The sequence below is a fragment of the Carcharodon carcharias genome, chromosome 14, assembly GCF_017639515.1.
Source record: "Carcharodon carcharias isolate sCarCar2 chromosome 14, sCarCar2.pri, whole genome shotgun sequence".
NCBI classification, from domain to species: Eukaryota; Metazoa; Chordata; class Chondrichthyes; order Lamniformes; family Lamnidae; genus Carcharodon; species Carcharodon carcharias.
Window position 1 is genome coordinate 136,853,880 of NC_054480.1, and position 20,989 is coordinate 136,874,868.

Sequence of the window (20,989 nt, forward strand, 5' to 3'; positions counted from 1 at the left end):
TATCTGCCTTCTGTCTGCCCTTCTTACTCACCTACCTGTCTTTCCCACTGTCTTTACATGGTTCTTATAATTTGCCATGCTCTCTAATTTGCTGCCATTGCCAATTTCAATATTATTTCCTCAAGTTCGAAGTCCAGGTTATTTATAAGTATTAAAATAATTAAATGTGAGCCCAAGACAGATCCTTGGGGAATACCACTTGGCCTATCCTCCTTGGCCTATCCTCCTTGGCCTATCCTCCTTGGCCTATCCTCCTTGGCCTATCTACCTCGGCATATCTTTCCAGTTTGAGAGGAGTGTCCACGTGGCCACAATCCTTTTCGCCCAAGGTGGCACAATCTTTGCCGTGACTGTCTTATGTAATAACTTTCCAACTGTTTTTTCAAAAGAATATCAACCCCCTCTGCTGCATTTTTCACCTTATTTATCCTCTGTAGTTGAGAAAAGGATTTTATAAGGTTGGTCAAACACAACGTGCCATCTGCAAATGTCTGCTGACTGGCCCTGGTTAACTATAAGTGCTTGATAATTCAATGTTGTGTTATAAACCTTCTTAGTTTACCAACCGGTGTTCTGGCCAGCATTCCTTCCTTGATCAAGTAGTGCCTAAAAACAGATTAACTTGTCACTTCTCCCACGTCTGTGGAACATTGATGACACAAAATGGCTGCCTAATTTATGCACCTAACAACTGTGATTGCACTACAAAAAGTCACCTATTGTGTGAAGTGCATTTGAGAGATTTCAAAATAAGAAACATGGTCAGTAAAAGTACATAGTAATTGAAGTTGGAAGTAACTAGTTTTGCCTGTAACTGAATTGGTTTTAGCAAAATCTATTTGCATGGTATAGTAGACTCAAGGGGCTGAATGGCCTACTCCTGTTCTTATGTTCCTATCACCAACTGTTAGCAATACTACTGGGATTTATTAAGGACTTCTATTGATCTGGACATTGATAAAAGCCTACATCCCTTAAAGAGGGATGGCCTCCCTTTTACCCAGTGGCTTTCATAACCAATGGGCCTCCCAAAGGAGTTTGGGGAAACAACATACTTTTGGAGTGTAGTCAGTGTTGTAATGTAGGAAAAAAGATGGATGTATGTGGATTCAAACATATTAGTTGGTCTTAAAATGTTAGGAAGGATTTCAGGGCTAACTGGATAACTTACCCACAAGGTTTTATGCAGGATAATTGAACTCTAGTGGTGCAGCCAGTTCTTTCATCACATTGTTTTGTCCCTCAGTTTCTCATTCTTGTGGTTGGAGCATTCTAGTCGCTGTTTTGGAGAGGCAGTATTGTGCCCTCTCACTCAACTTAAACTCTCACCCAGCCCTCCCAATTTGACGATGGGGGTAGGGGTGGAGATTCCCACAGGAAATAACACGCCCTCAGCAATGACACAGACTAATGATTATTAATGTGAAAAATATGTAGCGGCATAATGCAAAGCCTAAATAAGAGGGGACAGAGTGTTCTTGCCACAGGAGAAAGATAATGACAGGCTGACCTCATGACTGTGGTTGAGTTCCTCATTTAACTGATTGGCTCTTTAACTTAATGAGAAAACAGTTTCAAAGCAGTGCCCTGGCTTGTTTCTCACGTCAGTAAAACCAGGAGGAGGTGGTTTTCAGGCTCACACATGAGCTGCTTTCAGATGGCTTCAGGACCAGTCCCTCACCCCCACAGCCAAACCAAGCTTGCTGGACTCTCCGATGCTGGCAGCCAGCTACAAAACAGGTGGCAGAGCCAGGGCATGTGCAAGGCACTGGAACAATATAAGAGGAATAGAAGGATATGTTGGACGGGTGAGATGGGAGGAGGCTCATGTGGAGCATGGTCCTGTTTTGCTGAATGGCCTGTTTCTGTCCTGCAAAATACTATGTACTTCAGCTGTTGTTGTGTAACATTACAGCAGGGCTTACAACAAAGGCATGTTTCTGTTTCATGATTCGTCACAATGTAAGTGCAGCCTGCGCAGGTCTAATTATACAACAGAGGGACAGAGAGGGCGACTTGTGACACAGAATTTTGCTAAACTGCTTCAGTGCTTTTCTGTAACATAAATATTGTTGCTAAAGTATTACATCATCTATGGAGATACTGAGGCTGACAGTTTAAGGGAGTGGAGTTAAAGTAAATACAGATAATCTAGGCTTTAAGAGGCTTCAGCAGTCTCGCCACTGTAACTGCGCTTCTTAATTCATCTTCAGATTCTCCAAGCTGGTTTCCAATGATGCGATCAGCATTTAGCATAAATAAAAGGTGGCTTCCCTTAAGGTTGAGGGGTAAATGAGTTTGCAGGAACATCCATTCAGACCAGAAGGTTTTGGGCTTTGAATCCCAGTCTATGCCGAGTTAGCTGATCTCAAGCTGAGCCAGTTGGGATGCTATGGGCAAGGGAGAATTACGAATCAGCCAGGATTCATACCTCTTTCCCCCACCTGCTCTCCGTTGGCTTCTATGTGAGCAGTTGTCTCGCCTTTAATGTCCTACTCATTCATCATCCCTATCCACATAGGCTCCAGAACACGTCAACCTCCTTTAAAAATCCCTCTCTCCGCACCCTCACCTGACCTGACACATGCGAGCTGCTACAGATTGTGTTCTTCAATCTCCCGGCTTTGGCTTCCCTCCCTCCCTCTCTTCCCCGTCTGTTCTGCCCATGACAATGGACATTCTGGAGCTGCCTCTCTCCCTAAACCTTGAATGCCCTTTGCAGCCACCTCACCTAAATCCTCGACGACTACTTGGTGCCATGTTTGGCCTTGCTTAAGCCTCTGAGCATGTGCATTCTGTGTCGAAAGCTCTCGATCGATGCAATTTGCTGTTAATGTTATTGCCGTCACCATCTTTATCCTGAGGCTAATTGCTGAGGAGTTTCAGCAGATTGTAAAAATCATGGTTCCTGCCTCTGGGGAAGAGGCCAAGTTATGGAGATCAGAAAAAAAACAGCAGGAAATGACTGGTTTTCATATTTTCCCTTTGAAGTGTGACTGACTTGAATACTTTAATGAAGACTATTCATAAAGAAATACCCCCAGGTATTTACCCTATGGTAAATACCCCTATGGTTGCAATAAAAAAAACATAATGTACCCCCCCCCCCCCCAATTATTAAAAATATACTGGGTATCAAATTCCATTTGATTTCTGTGGCCGTCAAGTTTCTTGTTCCTTGGGAAGATAATTGGACAAGTTACGGGACTGAAAGTTGCCTTTCAACATGTCCTTTCTGTGTCCACTCTCAATGTACAACCCTTGGCCAACGAGTAACCCAGTGCAATATGAGAGAGACTGCACGAGGTGGGGAGTAGGAGAACATTTAGAATTAGTACTTCCACTTGGTAACTTCCCCCTGGAGGATTGACCTGCTGGTGCTGTGTCTTGCCATGTGTACTCATTTGCCATTTGACCCCCAGTTTACTGCCCCTCCTTCCTCATCTCCCAAAGCCTGGGGAAAGGTTCCGCAGCTGGGACCAGTTTCTCTCCTACACCTTACCCAAGTAGTCTTCAAGTACAAGCCTAATCAATGTGAGCAGGCTATTCAACTGCAGATGTTAACACAGCCACACCAAAGCTGCCCCCATACAATGGCCACTCATGCAGGGGAGGGGAGGCAAGATGATTAGTAAATTCTTATGACCTGGAATGTGCTACTCAAAATGGTGTTGGAAGCATATTCTCTGGTTACTTACAAAAGGAAATTGGACAAAACTCAAAGGGGCAAAATTTGTGGGGCTGGGGGGAAAGGACAGAGGAATGGCCCTAATTGGATAGCTCTTTCAAAGAGCCATCACATGCATAATGGGTGGAATGGCCTCCTACTGCACTGTATCATTCTATGATTCTAGGAGTATTGGCGAAGAATTTTGTTTCCCCATTGCTCTATAGCCCAGGAACACTGATGGAAATTGTAGCCCTTCACTCTCTACCCTGTTAACTCAGCACAAGAACTGGAGGGGCAGGGATACAATGGATTTCCCCTGCTCAAACTATTCACAATGGAAGTGCAAATGAAGAATATCTTTCCCTGTGGGCATCCAATGTGGAACCTTCCGGAAATAAAACAGGAGGGATTTTAGAAACACTCGAGGTCTCAGATCGCAGCTGTGGAGAGAGGAAGGTGGGCAGGGGAAATGGAGAGAACGTTTCAGGTGGTTCTCGTGATAAGTCAGCAACCAAAAACCTAACCTCACCTTCCTCTCCGTGCCTGTTGCCGGTGCATTGAGAGTTTCCTCGGGCATTTTAATTTTGCCTGCGGTTTATTTCAGATTTCCAGCACCTGAAGTAATTTTTTTTTAAAATCTTATCATTTTTCACGGGACCTTCCTGCTTTGTAAAGTTGGAATTCCGCACCGGGCAGCGCATTCATCAGGCAGTGATCATCGGCTTTGTCACTGTCCAAGGTTCGTCTTCCCTGGTTACCAACCCTCCCCAACCCCACTCTCAATGCTCGAATTCTCCAATGGAAGCCAACGGATGACTTTCCTGCTACAAAAGAAAATTAACAAAAGTTTTCAAATGGGCTTAAAAGAGGCAGAGCACTTTGTTCTGCTGCACTTTACACATGTCCTGGCAAAGTTTTATCACAGAGCAGCTGTGAGCCATTGCTGCCTTTAAAACAAAGAATAACTGGTTAATATTTTCCAGCAGCTTCAGTATTAAATTCCAGCAAAATCCTTCCTCCCTTGATCTCACTTTTGACTGTGATCTTCAATCACAAGTTTATGTTATTTATACCCTTAAGATAAAATCACATATGCACCAAAGCAGCAAGCTGTGTGATTTTTATGATGTGTGGACTCCCTTTATTGAGTTTCTTTGGGAGAAAGAATCTGAAGCCAGCGTGGTTCAGAAGGGAAGAAGACCCTGCTCTTGAGATCCTGGCTGCAGCCTGCTCGATGCCCGGAGCAGCACTTGGGAAACAGCTTGTCGGCCTGAGCCTAAGAATTTATTGAATGGATTTAAGGTGAAGGTACAGGTGACTGATGTAATCCAATGTAACCTGGACATCACTGACGATATATCAGGTCCTAATGAGTGGAGAAATCTCTGAGGTAGGCATGGGAAATAAATTAGAGCCAGCGCTCAATGGAAATCGGGGCCACTAAAGTGTGCAGGAGCAGTGTCTCATCAGCAGAGACCTCCAAGATGCTCCAGCAACTTTCCTTCTGGAGTAGGAGGTTCCAGAAGATGAGGTGGGAAAAGCTTCTGTCAGCGAAGGGAAAAAGCTGTAAGGTAGGCTGTTGACAATGTAGCCACTAGCAGGTGGCTTTAACTGGTAGATTTGCTTTGAGATATGTGCATTATTAGGAAGCAGGAGTAGGTGGCAGAAGAGAGAATGGGGAAAAGGCCAGTAATGGATTTACAAAGGGCAGGATCTTCTGGTTGGCGAGCGGGGGGTGGGGCCCACTCGCCAATGTGTAAAATGATGTGGGATGATGTCCATAAGACCAGAAGACATAGGAGCAGAAATTAGGCCATTTGGCCCATCTAGTCTGCTCTGCCATTCAATCATGGCTGATAAGTTTCTCAACCCCATTCTCCCGCCTTCTCCCTGTAACCTTTGATCCCCTTACCAATCAAGAATCTATCTATCTTAATCTTAAATACACTCAATGACCTGGCCTCCACAGCCGTCTGTGGCAATGAATTCAATAGATTCACCACTCTCTGGCTAAAGAAGTTTCTCCTCATCTCTGTTCTAAAAGGTCTTCCCTTTACTCTGAGGCTGTGCCCTCGGGTCCTAGTCTCTCCTACTAATGGAATCATCTTCCCCACGTCCACTCTATCCAGGCCTTTCAGTATTCTGTAGGTTTCAATCAGATCCCCCCTCATCCTTCTAAACTCCATTGAGTATAGACCCAGAGTCCTCAAACATTCCTCATATGTTAAGCCTTTCATTCCTGGGATCGTTCTCGTGAACCTCCTCTGGACCCTCTCCAAGGCCAGCACATCCTTCCTGAGATACAGGGCCCAAAATTGCTCACAATATTCTACATGTGGTCTGACCAGAGCCTTATAAAGCCTCAGCAGCACATCCCTGCTTTCATATTCTAGTCCTCGTAAAATAAATGCCAACATTGCATTTGCCTTCCTAACTACCGACTCAACCTGCAAGTTAACCTTAAGGGAATCCTGGACTAGGACTCCCAAGTCCCTTTGCACTGCAGATTTCTGAATTCTCTCCCCAGTTGGAAAATAGTCTATGCCTCTATTCTTCCTACCAAAGTGCATGACCTCACACTTGCCCACATTGTATTCCATCTGCCACTTCTTTGCCCATTCTCCTAACCTGTCCAAATCCTTCTGCAGCCTCCCTGCCTCCTCAATACTACCTGTCCCTCCACCTAACTTTGTATCACCCGCAAACTTAGCCAGGATGCCCTGAGTTCCTTCATCTAGATCATTAATGTATAAAGTGAAAAGTTGTGGTCGCAACACTGACCCCTGCGGAACTCCACTAGTCACTGGCCGCCATCCTGAGAAGGACCCCCTTATCCCCACTCTGCCTCCTGCCAGACAGCCAATCTTCTATCCATGCCAGTACCTTGCCTCTAACACCATGGGCTCTTATCTTACTGAGCAACCTCCTGTGCGGCACCTTGTCAAAGGCCTTCTGGAAGTCCAAGTAGATAACATCCATTGGCTCTCCTTTGCCTAACCTACTTGTTACCTCCTCAAAGAATTCTAACAGATTTGTCAGGCATGACCTCCCCCTGATGAAACCATGTTGACTTTGCCCTATTTTACCATGCACTTCCAATTATTCTGAAATCTCATCCTTAATAATGGACTCTAATGTCAGGTGGAATTCCTGACGTCACCCCGCATCATTTCCATTTTCAGGTCGGCCAAGTTAGCTGCGCGTCCACCGACCTGTCAATGGCCTATTGAGGCCATTGAAGAACTAATTAAGATAAAAGCAAAAAACTGCAGATGCTGGAAATCCAAAACAAAAACAAAAATACCTGGAAAAACTCGGCAGGTCTGGCAGCATCTGCAGAGAGGAAAACAGTTAGAGTCTGTATGACTCTTCAACAGAACTAAGTAAGAAAAGAAGAGAGGTGAAATTTAAGCTGGTTTAAGGGGGGGGAGGTGGGACAAGTAGAGCTGGATAGAGGGCCAGTGATAGATTTTAGATAACCAAAAGATGTTAACACCTCTTTGTCCTTTTGTCTGTGACATCTTTTGGTTATCTCCACTTATCTCTGGCCCTCTATCCAGCTCTACTTGTCCCACCCCCGCTTAAACCAGCTTATATTTCACCTCTCTTCTATTTTTACTTAGTGCTGTTGAAGGGTCATTCGGACTCAAAATGTTAACTGTGTTCCTCTCTGCAGATGCTGCCAGACCTGCTGAGTTTTTCCAGGTATTTTAGTTTCTGTGAAGAACTAATTAAGGTCATTAGTGGACCTGCCCGCACCAACCTTAGGGTTGGCGGGCAGGCTGGGAGCCCTGGCGGGCTTCAGAAAAAGCATGAAACCTCATCCACGGGCAGGATGTGGTTTCATGAGTGTATTTAAATTTTTAATAAAGGTTTCAATAAAGGTGATGGACATGTCCCAACTCATGTGACAGCGTCACATATGGGGACATGTCAGGGAAACTTTTCTATCATTTGTATAACAATTTTTAATTTGGAACCAATCCCCCTGAGGCAGCACTTAGCCTCGGGGAGAGCTGTGCACTCTTTCACACACATGTATGAAAGTGCGCATTCCTGGTTGAGGGAAATCCTCCTTCCCCCCCCCCTCCCCTGCCCACACAGGGAGCGCATAGTGGACGTCACGTTAAGGCCCGCCCACGTAAAATGGCTCGCTCCCGATTGGAGGGGATGCCGATTGGAGGCGCACCCTCTCCTGCACTTCCCCCACACCCCCCCCAACGAGGGGAATATTTTTCCCTAAGAGAAAGAACTCAACAGGGAGCTGTCAGCTCGGGTGCCATCTCAAGATGAGTAGCTTAGGCAGCCACTCAATTATGAGACCAACTGTCTTGTCTGATTTAGTATCATGTTAGACAATACCTTTACTGACCAAGTTATGTGATGATACGGTAAGTAATATTTGTTCATTGTGTGTGGTGATTTGTATATAAACAATAGCTGAAGATAACACATTTGTTTAGTTGTTGTGCAGTCTTTGGAACAGTTCCATCCAAATTTGGTTAAAACAAAAATGTTGCAAGGCAGCTTCGAGTGTAGTTGCCGTAAACCTTTAACTTCATGTTCCCAGAAAAGCGTCATCTGCTCTAATATCGTGCATCATCTTAAATTGTACATATCACTTGTTCCTTCATTATCACTGCCCTAAACATCCTGGAGTTACCCTAACTAATGCCATTTTGGGACCACTATCCCTACAGATTATTTAAAAAGAGGTCCCACCTTACCATGGCAACGAGGGGTAGGCAAGAAAAGTGGCCTCTTCTCTCAAACCTCATGAACAAATGAAACAGTATTAAATTCACCCAGTGCAAAGCGAATTTCAAGAAAGTAGAATGTTGAGAAAATGCAAGTAGTTGATTGGCTCTCTGCTAAGGTTAAAGTTGAGCTGGAGTTGGACAGTGCCGAGTGGAACTCCGCTCTCCATGTTATTGGGCAACACTCACCATCTCTCCTCATCCTTTTGTCCAGTGCACTCTTCGTATATTCAGGCAGTACCTGATGTGGGCTGTGAATTGCTTGGAGGGCACAACCAATTTGGGGTATGGACTACTATTGTTACCGTGTTGAAGGTCTTTCTGTTGTGTTGCTTTCTCACTGCGCATGCCTGACTCCCTCCACCACCCCCGCCTCCCCCTTCTATCCTCTCCCCCTCCCCCTCCCCCCACGCCCCAACACTGTGTGCCATGTTTCTATTTATATTTTCAGACAAATTCTAATTCTAACCAGCAGCTCACCCACCCCGCTGCATCGTAAGATGGCACCAAGATTAACTGACGACAAAATTATCCCTTAAAACGTAAAAAGAAAATTGAGAGTAAATATGAAACTATTTTCACAATTATCCTGCCATCAGTTGGACATCATACATGCCAACACAACATGGCAGAAACCAGTTGTTGCCAAAGTTTAAAGATATTGCCGACAGGTGACCTTAAGACCACTGCTGGCTTTGTTTGCTATTTGAGTACATTGTGAAAAGCAAGAAGTAACTGAACTGATACAGTGAGCAAATTGCTCAATAGGTCATGGCTAAAATATCAACAAATCTTTCTTTATCCAATAATTTACAGATTGAGTCCACGATCCGTTGTGCCCATTCGCAACGATTTCATCTTGGGAAATTGCTGGTACCTTGCCAGTGACTTGTCCAAGTTAATTCGGGCAAAGTTATGGGGCTCGGGGCCCACCATTTCCTGGGATGTGCTCCCTATGAGTGCCATTAGGTGGTGCTGTATTGCGGAGTCTTGCTCTTTTTTTAAGAAACGATACCTGTAGCCAAGAGTTAACAGGTACATTCATGGCCTTAAAAACCTGGCTGTTCCAAACAGTGGCTGGTGAAGCGAGAAGTCCTGTTATTTATATGTATTGCAACCTTAATGGTTGCTGGTGAGGATTGGAATCCTTATTGAGGAATGCACATTAGAGCACAAAATAGAGCTGGGTTCTGAACATGGGTGTCACCTGGATGGTAGGGTTGGAATTATTGGAGGAAAGTAACAGTGAAAACATAGCATCAGTGGTAGGCTATTCAGCCCCTCAAGCTTGCAGCGCCACTTTGATCATGACTGGTTGATCGGTACCTTAAGTCGCTTACCTGACGTGGCTCCATGGTGCCTTGATAATCCTTACCTAACAAAGCCCCTGCTTCAGAAGCAAATTGTTCTCATGTTTTGTCAACAAATTGGTGACTAAATGACAGAGGAATCGAGACATGTACGTGAGGGAGAATGGAAGGATATGCTGATAGGATAGGAAGAGGCTCATGTGGCACATTACACATCAGCATGGACCAAAGGGGCTGAATGGCAAGTTGTAAATCCTATGTAAAACCTTGTGAGCTTTAATCTGTGAATTTTCAGTTTCTCAGCAGTAATGTTCTCCCTTCTCTTTTTGTCTTCCAGTACTATGAAATGTCCTACGGTCTGAATATTGAAATGCACAAACAGGTAAGCTTTCTCATCCAAAACGCTTTGCAGGCTGTGCTGCTCCATTCATCTCTGTTACTGCATTTTCCTTTTCCAGAATGACACTAATTCCTCCTATCTAGACACTGCAGTCACAGGCTGCGATGTGTCTCTGCATCCGATTATCATCCACCTTGAGCTCTCGTGGCAGGAATAGCTTCAGATACAGCAGAGATCCTGTTAAAGGGAGTGGGCCCAGATGGACGGGAATGGGACCATGAAGCAGGTGTCTGTGTTTGTTTACTCTACCCATTCACAAAGCTTTGGTTAATCAGCTGAGGCACCTTGTGAATGGAGGCCCCTGAATTAGGCGCTGACACTTTTTAATATACCGTTCCACTCTCCTTAGCAGTTTGACCAACAATGTTCCTTCGTTGAACTTTATGGTGCAGAAGGGAGTCATTCCGCCCTTTGCAACTACGCGGGCTCTCAGAAATAGCCTTCCACACCAGCTCTTGACCCTTCCCCATACCTCTTCAAATTGCTGTTTTACTGCCCACCCCCAAATATTTATCCACTTTCCTTTTTTAAAGATATTATGGATCAAACTTAAACGAAGACTGAAGAGGCCTGTAAAATGCAATAGGTTCGTCGGAACTGAAAAGCAACCAAGGCAGCTGAATGTTTGAGGTGGCCAGATATGATAGCGTAGCTCCCGGACTAGCAACATAGAGATTGACATGGCCCCATGGCAATTAGAATCAATAAATTTGATGCCATGCCTAAACAAGCTGCTGAATTGTCCTGAAAATCCATATGGCTTCCTGATGCCCTTCAGGAAAGGGCACCTGCTATCCTGCTCTGATTTGGCCTACACATGAATCCAGACCCAAACTCTGGGTGGCCCTGAACTCCCCCTGAAATGGTCTAGTAAATTGACTGTGGTGGTTCAAAAAAGCTAGCACGAACCTCTGGGGATTGAGGGAAGGGCAGTAATCCAAGTTTATCAGAATCACATATACTCAGAAAGTCAAATGGACCTGAAATATTCACCCTTCCTCTTGGTTGAGATTGGGATTTGCGATATTTGCAATGTTATTGTTGTGTTCATACGGGTTGCATAAAATTCACAACACAGAAACAGGCCTTTTGACCCAACTGGCCAACGTTTATGTGCAACATAGACCTCCTTCTTCTAATCTTCACCTAACCCTATCAGCATACCCTTTGATTCCTTTATTTGTCATTTGCATATAGAGCTTCCCCATAGATGTGTCCATACAATTCACCTCCGCTACGAGTTCTACTTTCTAATCACTCTCTGTGCACAGGAGTTTCTCCTGAATCCCTACTGGATTTATTGATGATTATCTTATATTTATGCTCCCTAGTTTTGGCTTCCCTCACAAATGGATATAGTGTTTCTATGTCCACCCTATCCAATCGCTTCATAATTTTCTAGACCTCTAAAAGGCCACTCCTCAGCCTCTTTTCTAGAGCAAAGAGCCCCAGCCTGCTCAAAATTCTTTTGTCTCTTTTATTTCAATGGAGCGAATGTTTTTTGTTAGAATAAGGCACGTTAACACATTACTGCTAATGCACAGCATAGTGTCAGCCCTTTCAGGGGCTGACCAGCTGACTGGGCGTCTCCTGCATTGTCTGTTGCTTGTCTCTCAATTTTGACTGGGGGAACCAGTGGTCACTTTTCCGCACTTGACCGGATGGTCAAAGGGCCAACTCAACCTTCAACGAGTGTTGGAAGGGGAGCCAAAATGTGGGGAGGGATTACGATCGTTTTTTTTTCTCTGTCTCGTTGGTTGAGAATAATGAATCAAAGGCCCAGAGGAAAGCAAATCTACAGTCAGATCAGCAGCTGTGCTGGTGCTTGAGTTTTGAGGCATTTGACTTGATTAAACACTGCCTGCCTTCCTGTGGTCAGTCTAACTTACAATTATCTGTCATAACGTCCAAACAAAAATTTGAGTTACTGCAGCAGTTTGTTATTTAGTGGGAATAATATTCAAGCACTAAGTGCTTTGCCTGCGCTTTAGTTTTTCACTGTATTTCCATTTTAAATGTTGGATACAGCAGCCTTTGCAGTCATTTTCCAGAGGCTTTTTCCAGCAGGGCAAGGTTTTGGGCACAGACCTGTGGCAACGATTGGCGAAGGGAAGGTCGATGCTGAGGTTAAGTTGTCACAACAGAATGCCTTAACCATTGACTGTGGCAGACATGGAGCTCAGTAGTGGGGAGGTCGGTATGCATTCTGCTGGGTGATGTCAGCTTTGGTCTGGATTGCAAACAACCACAGAGAAAAAAATGCTTATGTGATGTGTTTGTGCCACGATTAGTTTGTGGTCTGTGGGTAGTGTGTAATTAAAGCTGCTCCTGTTTTTCTCGTACACTTCTTGGTACATGTAAACTCTGCTGACTGTATAGAGTGTTTGAGTGAGTTTACTACTTTGAAACCACAGGTGCAAGTAGGCGGTATGATAGCATCAGCATCTGAACCACTTTAACCAGAAGGAACTATTCCAATGCATGGTATCGTTGCCAACTGGGGACAAAATTAGCTTGGCTGAGTAGGTAGCACTTTTGCCTTTGACTCAGACAGTTGTGGGTTTCTCAGCCACACCAAGACTGAGCTCATAATGCTAGGCCAACATGCCAGTGCAATTCTGGACGGAAGTGTGACATCGTGGGAAATGCCTTCCTTCAGATGAGAAGCTCAACCAAGGTCTCATCTGCCTCTCCTGGTGGCTCTTTTGAGCTTTGAAGTTCCTGTAGCACAATCCAGGTAATTCTCCAGGTGACCCAGCCAATGCTTCTTTCTCTCTCTCTATCTCTCTCTCTCTCTCTCTCTCTCTCACTCAACCAACACCCACTTAAAACTGGCTAACTGGCCTTCTTTTCGATCAGGTTGCCACTTGTGAGATGGGTTGGTGCAATATGGCTGCCATGCTTGTTTACCTCACAATCGCAGTTCATGTTGTGAAGTGAGACCTTTTAGTGCAATGGTGCTGTATGCAAAGAGGGTTAACTTACGCGGATGGGTTGTACAGAATGGCTCGCATTCCCTGTAGCGTAAAAGATTATCAGTGATCTAATTGAGGTGTTTCAGGTGACTAAAGGATTTGATGGGGTAGATGGAGCGAAGCCAGTCTCTCTGGTGGGGGAGTGCAGAACAAGAGGACATAATCTTAAAACTAGAACTAGGCCTTTCTGGAGTGATATCAGGAAACAGTTCTGCACACAAAGAATAGTGAAGATCTGGAACCTTCTCTTTCCCCCATAAAGTCAATGAGACTAGGTCAATAGAAAATTTCAAAACGACGATTGAATATATTTTTGTTTGTTAAGGATATTCAGGGATACAGAACCAAGACACTTAATGGGGATATAATCCGCCAAGATTTTACTGAATGGCAGGCCAGGCTTGAAGGTTCAGTAAATCCAACTGTTCTTATTTTCATTTTAAAACAGTCCCGTTTAGTTATGACTAGTTGGGTTTTTGAGGTGGCAATAGGAATGTCTGCAAGTCGGTTTTCAGAGTTCTTGGGCAGAATATTCCCAGCCAGGCGGAGGAAGGTTCCAGTACATGAAGGGTGGGAAAGTCCCGGAAGATGCCATTGGATCAGGATATCGACTTCATCCCGGCCTCCTCTGGCCTTCCCGCGCCAGGTTCCAACTCCTGCAGAAAACCCTGTTGTCTGGCAATTAATAGCCATTTTAACCATTAATTGCTTCTTTTACAACGGTACATGGCTTCCACGCTGTGTTAGTGACTGGCTTGCCAGGGTCACTGAGGGGAAAGGGCTACTTCAGTGGAAAGGGCAAGCTGTAATAGCTTTAATCAGTTACACAGTGGAGCTGCAGCCGTGGTCAGATGGGAGGCTGCTGTTCAAAGCACTTCTTCTCTCAGAGAATACCGCCACTGCTTGATAGGTGATCGCCCACTTCTTGGGAGGCACTTCACCTGTCTCGGACTTCTCTCACCTTCAGCTGCATTTCCCTGCTGCCATCCTTCAACAGCACCTGGGAGCAGCTTATGCAGCTCCAGCTTTCACCTCTGCTGAGGGACAACAGCAGAAGCCTCATCCCTGCCAACAGCAGGAACAACACCAGCGGCAGCCCCAGCTGTCTTCTCTTCAGCAACATGTCCATCCACAGGGCAGAGGGGATGGAGGCCGATGCCCAGCTGAAAGGAGGCAAGGGCCACAACACAGGGTCCTACAGGCAGAGCATCAGCTTTCCCGACATGTGCCTCAGGAGTCTCGGATTGTAGCGGCAGGTCACAGCTGGCATCTGCAACCTCCTGGCACGACAGCTCCTTCCCCATGGAACTGGTGGACAAGCACTGCCAGTGGCCCACAAGATGCCAGTCACTGGAGAACCAGCTCTTCACCCTCCCCACAAACCTCTGCCTCTTGCCAAGTTGTGAGCTCTCTTCTGTAAGGAGAGGAAGAGTATTCATCGTGGCTTGTCTGGAGAGGAGAGTCACTGTGAGAAATGGGTGCAATAGGCTGGGTATGGGTGATTGTTGATTGGACACAGAGGGGAATGAATGGAGCTACAAGGGGTATTATCCTGAGGAGTGCTGTGCAGGAGGATGCTGGGCAAGTTAGAGTGTGAGGCTTGGCACCTGCAAGTTTTACTCCACTCACCTATCATGCCTTCCTGAGACTGGAGGGAGCACACTCCTGCTGCTGACTTCCTGCTGTTAATGCCTAGTCAGGGGAGATATTAGGAGCTTGACACAGACTCTGTGGTCAGGATTTACTTTGGGTGAGGTGGAACAAAATTGTAGAGTAGATTGGGAAGAGACTCATGGAGCGTAAAACAACATTGGCCACTGAGACTGAATGACCAGTTACTGTAAAACCTATATAATTCTGTGTATAGTCAATCAGTGTCTTGTAATAAGTTAAATGCTGATTATAGTACCACCTGCAATGTAGCACCTTGGGAGCTGGACATTTCTTCAATGTGCACAGTATAGTGGGTGATGCTATATGATGGTAGTAAATATTATACATGATAAACCACAGAACCAAGGTCCTGTTGACATAAAACAGAGCATTGTAACCAATAGCCTTCAATGAAGGTGAAAGAAGGACATTGTTCTTATTGTACTTTATAGTAATCTCTCTCCTCAGTAACCCATAGTGTTTTTCCACCATCTTGTCACTTAAATCAAATATACTGTTTATTATCATGCTAGGATTTCATAGTATCTAAGCGAGACTTTCAATATCAAAACCTAAGCAAGTTCCTTTTCCTTTTCCTTAAAAGTCAGCGAGTGGCTAGTGTTTGCAGCCATCATCCAGCTGCTATTTAGAGATTAAGTACGCTGTGGGTTTGATTCAGGTCAGAAGCAGGAACCAAGTCTGCACCACAGACTTTTAAAAAAAAACACAGAAAGAGTTTATTGTATAACTGCCAGTTCCAGTCCACAGTGATTTTCAGCTTCAAGACTTCCAACCACTCACCCTGTTGCTCTGCCAGGCTATCCGCCCTTCTGTGTCCTATTATAGTTTGGAAATATAGGAAAGGCTTGTAGTGCAGGACACCATGAAGATTGAAAGGAATCAGCAAGAAGATGAGGGGAATGAAGGAGTCTTGATTAGGCGTTGTCGCTGTTGAAACGTGTGCTTATGTCGTGCAACAAACTGTTTCAAAGCAATCCACATAGTGAATTACTTTTGGAAGTACATTGTCTGTTGCTGTGGAGTCAGAATGGTCAAGACCTTGGCAAGAATCATGCAGCAGAGATCCAGGGATGCTTAAAAGACCTAATATCAACATTGGGAGACTTGAACATCTACTAGTCGTGGCCGTGGTGGTATCCACACAAAACAGCAAGTGATATGACCAGCAGCTGCACATTGATAGAAGCTTAATGGAAGAAGTTTTTTTTAACTGAACAAGTGACACTGATGATGGGTGGGTGGTCCTTGCATTATTGGTACCACTCTTTAACCACTGGAGACCCAGATCTTTGTGTTCCCCACAAGCTACTGTTGGCTCTTCACTGACTACACAGAATAGGCTGCTCTTCCATCCTTTCTTATCCAGGAATTAATCCTCTAGTTGACCTGGTTGGAGCATTGGCAAGGGGGAAACAAGGCAGTTTGACCAGTTCTCGTCTCTTACACATCCCTGAGTTTTCATTGCTCCACCATTGGTGGCAGTGCCTTTAATGCTTAGGTCCTAAGCTCGGATTTTCCACCCTAAACCTCCCGACCTTGCTTGTCCTTTCAAGATGCTCATTAAAGTGTACCTCTTGGACCAGGTTTTTGGCCACCTACTTGAATATTGCTTTGTGTGGTTCAGTGTTAAGTTTTGTTAATGCTCTTGTGAAGTGCCTTATGGGCTATTTGCTACATTAGAGGCACTATATAAATGCAGGCTGCTGTTGGTTATGGGTCTCTGTTTAAGAGCTGCATCCAGGACCTTTGAGGCTGGGATTTCTGAATGGTGTTATTTCAATGTTGACAGTAACGCAAGCATTAAAATAATCCCAGTTAGAAAATGCAGCTTTGAATTTAGAGAGTGTTAAAGTATTTTGTCTTCTGGAGTGGCTTAAGTGCATACCATGGAACTTTAGACTGTATGCCGTTGTGTATTTTATAAAAATTGAGCAATATAGTGCAGAACAACATTAAGGTTGAAAGAAGTAAGAGAGATGTGGGAAATGAGTGAGTAGACATGCACTCACACAGGCACATAGTTTAAATAATGTTCCATTATGTTGCATATAAATATCTCAAGCTATGGATACCAACGATTTTGGTGTTCTGATTTGGAATTTATCCATCAATGAAGCAGTAGCACTTTTCAAACTTCCAACCCAGAAAACTGAACCCTGTGTGTAAGAAATACACAGCCAGCTTAGCTCTGAGAGCTTTATGTGTATATTTTAGGGCTTTGAGGGCTCAAAATATCTCCCGAGGGCCAAGATCATAAGAAATAGAAACAGGAGTAGATCACATGGTCCATCAAGCCTGGTCCACCATTCAGTACAATCATGACTGATCTTGGTCTTCAACTCCATTTCCCCATGCCCGCTCCCCATATCCCTTAATTCCCCAGGAGACCAAAGATCTGGCTATCCCAGCCTTAATTGTATTCAACGGTGGAGCATCCACAACCCTCTGGAGTACAGAATTCCACAGATTCACAACCCTTTGAGTGAAGTAATTTCTCCTCATCTCAGTCCTATATGGTCAGCCCCTTATCTTAAGATTTCTTGACCAGCGGAACTGATATCGCTGCATCCGTCCTATCAAGCCCCTTCAGAATCTTATAGGTTTCAATGAGATTGCCTCTCTTTCTTCTAAACTCCAGAGGATATGAGCCCAGTTTACTCAGTTTTCATCATAGGACAATCTATCATCCCAGGCACCAATCTAATGGACCTTCGCTGTACCGCCTTCAATGCAAGTATACCCTTTCTCAAATGCGGAGACCAAAACTGTGCACACTATTCCAGGTGTGGTCTCACTGATGCCCTGCATAATTGTAGCAAGACTTTTTTATTCTTGTACTCCCAATTTCCTTGCAATAAAGGCCAATGTGCCATTTGCCTTCCTAATTGTTTGCTGCAACTAAGTTTGGTCCTAAGTTCTCCTGTGTTATGATAGTATAATCATAGTATAAAAGTTCTTATCATCCCTTAGCGAGATTAAAAACTGTAATATGAGGTCATATCCTCAACAGGCGCGTTACTTAATCAGGCGCTCGATTGATGGCTCTCCTGCAATACAAGCAATTGAGATTACAAAAACCCTAAATTGAACCGATCGAACAATCATTTGCAGGACGATAATGATACAGTATATTTTGCAACTGCACTGTCGACTGATATTTTTTTAAATGAGAGAAGTTATTGATATTCCCCAAAAACCGACGTCAACACCTCCCCACAATAACGTTTTATTTCACGATTCATCTTCTTTCAGTAGCACTGAAATGTCGGTTCTTTACCTTGGAACATATCCATCTTACCAAGGTTACCTTCTGCTTGTTCTCTTCGCTTTAGTCACTTGACCAACACATGAATTAAGCATTACTATATTGCAGTTACTCTCGGAAGGCCTTATGAGATTGAATTATGGCGTCTGCTGAGAACAGGAGGCCTTCAAAAAGATTGATGCACTTATAATCAATAGATGAAGGATGGAAGATACAGCTGAAAGTACAAGCGAGTTTAAGGAGCAATATACTTTCTGCTCCTGTTATCGATGCCCTCTTTATGAGCTTAGACATGTCGAGTGTAAATACAGGGTTTCGAGAATCAGAGTTCTTTAACCACAGGGTCAGTTCCTCCTTTGTCAGACTGGCATTAAAGGTGATGAAGTTGGCACAGGTCTGGTTTGGAATTGGCCCAATCCACAGGGTGATGCCCACATTTGAATTTTGCTTTCCCGTAAGCATCCAGTGTGGGTTGTAATGAGGTTAAAAGCTCTTAACTATTTACCCCTGACTCAAAGCAGAAAAAAAGGAAGTAAAGAAAAGAAGGACCTGCAAAGGAAGTGGATCAGCAGGAATATAAAAAAAATGTTTTTAGATTAAAAAGATATGGAAATGTGTGGCATTTGGCAGTTTTCCCTCTGGGGCCTTGGTCTTCTCAGTGTATGGTTCGCTGTGAGAATGAGCTGTGCAGAGCAGCAAGATTTTGGGTTTCATTATCTAAACTCTGCCATGTTAATTGATCTCTGGTTGGATAGCAGTTTTTGTATTACAATTGGCCTTTGCTCCCCAGGCCTAAGAAGGGGAGAGGCCGCCCTGACTTTTTCCTAACGTAGTCCCTGCTGGAACATGCACTTTCGTGAGACAGCTGGTGGGGACAGGATCAGGCTAATCAAAAGACCTTTCTCCCCCCTTCCGCACTCTGCTAACCTGTTACCAACCTGAGCTTCATCTCACATATTCAGTGTCCCACTGGGAGAACTATTGCAGAGTAGAATCGCAATATTTAACTCCCAAATAGAATGGAGAAGATGGCTGTTTTTCTGGGAGCTCAGGTGGTTTCCCAGTGAACCTACGGTGGGAAACATGAAGGTGAACAAGTGTGGTCGTGTGCTCAGGCAATTGAATGCACATGAAATGTATAGTTTTGTAATAATTTACATCTTTTCCTCAGAGGGTAGAGAATGCTATTGCTGGCAGCATTTGTATAGTTTTTATTTTCTATGGTGTGAGACACCCAGCTCAATGACAAAAACAGTCCAACAATTCCATACAATAGATTGGCTGGTCGTTGTATAGAATGACAAAGGAGCTACAGGCCAGGAACAGACCATTCAGTCCAGCTGGTCTGTGCTGGTGTTTGTGATCCAAATGAACCTCCTCCCACTCCTCTTCATCTAACCATATCAGCATATCCTCCTATTTCTCTTCTTTTGTTGCTGGTGACTATCTTATAAGTTATGACCCTTAGTTTTTGGACATGGATCCTTGAAGGACCTTCTAACATTGGTTTATTGAAATTAGCTCTTGTGTGCCACTGAAGAATATATCTCACCATTCTTTGATACTTAAATGCTGAAACAAGGCAAACTAAGATGTATAAATACAGCAAATATAAGACGTCTTCAAAAAATTTGCATTTAAGATACAGAATTAATCTTTATTGCCAATTTCCTCTTCTCCGTCCCTCCTGCTGAGGCATAGTTCCATTGGTGTCAGGTAGTCTTTCTAATACCTTACCCAAATGTCCATTCTACACATATGAGGCTTTGCTGGTTGACTATGGGAGGCATTGCAGCAGAACAAAATCCCATCCTCACCTGCATCATGGAATAGTAAAGGACATGAAGGAGGCCATTGGTCTCATCTTTCGAAGACCAATCTAGATACTTTTTCCTCATATCCCTGCGTTTGTTTTCTCCTTCAAGTATGTATCCAATTCTCTTTTGAAAGCCATTTTATTGAATCTATTTCCACTACCCAATTAGGCAGTGCATGCCAAACCCTAAACGCTTGAGTTTATGCAGGAGTACCATTTCCATTTGTGGTCAGAAGCAAGAGCCTGCCCAACCACACATCACCCCGCCATTGGGTTGGTGATTCATTGGGCTCAGTATACAAGATACATTTTAGAGGAGCCGGTGCTGCTGACAGGGCTTAGCACAGAGCCGGCAGATATCTGATATGTGCTGCCTGCATGTGAGCTCTCTGCCTGTCTGAGACCTTACAGCATTTACCCTGATACCTCATCAGGATTTGCCCTGGTATCTTGACACTACTGCGGCCCAAATTTGAATCCAGCCTAGGCTGCGGGGTTAAGTATATCGCCAGCTGTCAGGAACCCACTACGTGAAATGAATTCACACAGCCGTAACCCTGGCCCAAATGGGTGCAGGTCCACAGCATAGAATTGGCTACATGTTGGCATAACCTGGTTGAAGTTGGCAGTCTCACACAGAGAGGCTTTAACAGATGGCAGTGCGCAACTGTCCTCATAATCCCGCTCGGAAAAGTTGTAAGGTTGGCTGTCGTGGGAAATGGAAATGTCAAGGCTGGTGCAGTGGGGGCTGCTTTTCAGAGGTTAGAGGTTAAGACATGTTGTTGAATCAGAGAAGAGGGAACATTGTTTTTGCATTTGACTCCTGATCAAGAAATCAATGATGTTGACACTGAGGGTAAAAAGTGGAAAACTCTTTAACACACAGGCTTTGGTTTGAGTACGGGCAGGAGATTATTCTCCTTTCGACTCTCTTTTTTAAAAAAAATCTTGAGTATTGCTGGAAAGAGAGACGTGCTGAAGCTTTTTGTCTTGCGCTCATCAGCACACTTGCAAGAATACCAATATAAAGGGGTACACAACAATCTATACTTTACACGAAGAGAGTGCTGATTGGTTAGCAAGTGGTGTTGCCATGGAGAATGCACCAGTGATGGTGACTGA

The 20,989-nt window shown here is 44.4% G+C and overlaps 1 protein-coding gene across 8 annotated transcripts in view; it reads left to right on the top strand.

The window, feature by feature from the left end:
- Positions 1-20,989, top strand: part of LOC121286860 (transducin-like enhancer protein 4) — a 214,085-nt gene that overhangs the window by 22,738 nt on the left and 170,358 nt on the right. For all 8 annotated transcript variants that reach the window (XM_041204006.1, XM_041204012.1, XM_041204008.1 and 5 more), the window contains exon 4: positions 10,075-10,119. In XM_041204006.1, the coding sequence (XP_041059940.1) occupies positions 10,075-10,119 (45 nt within the window). The remainder of the gene's footprint in view (positions 1-10,074; positions 10,120-20,989) is intronic.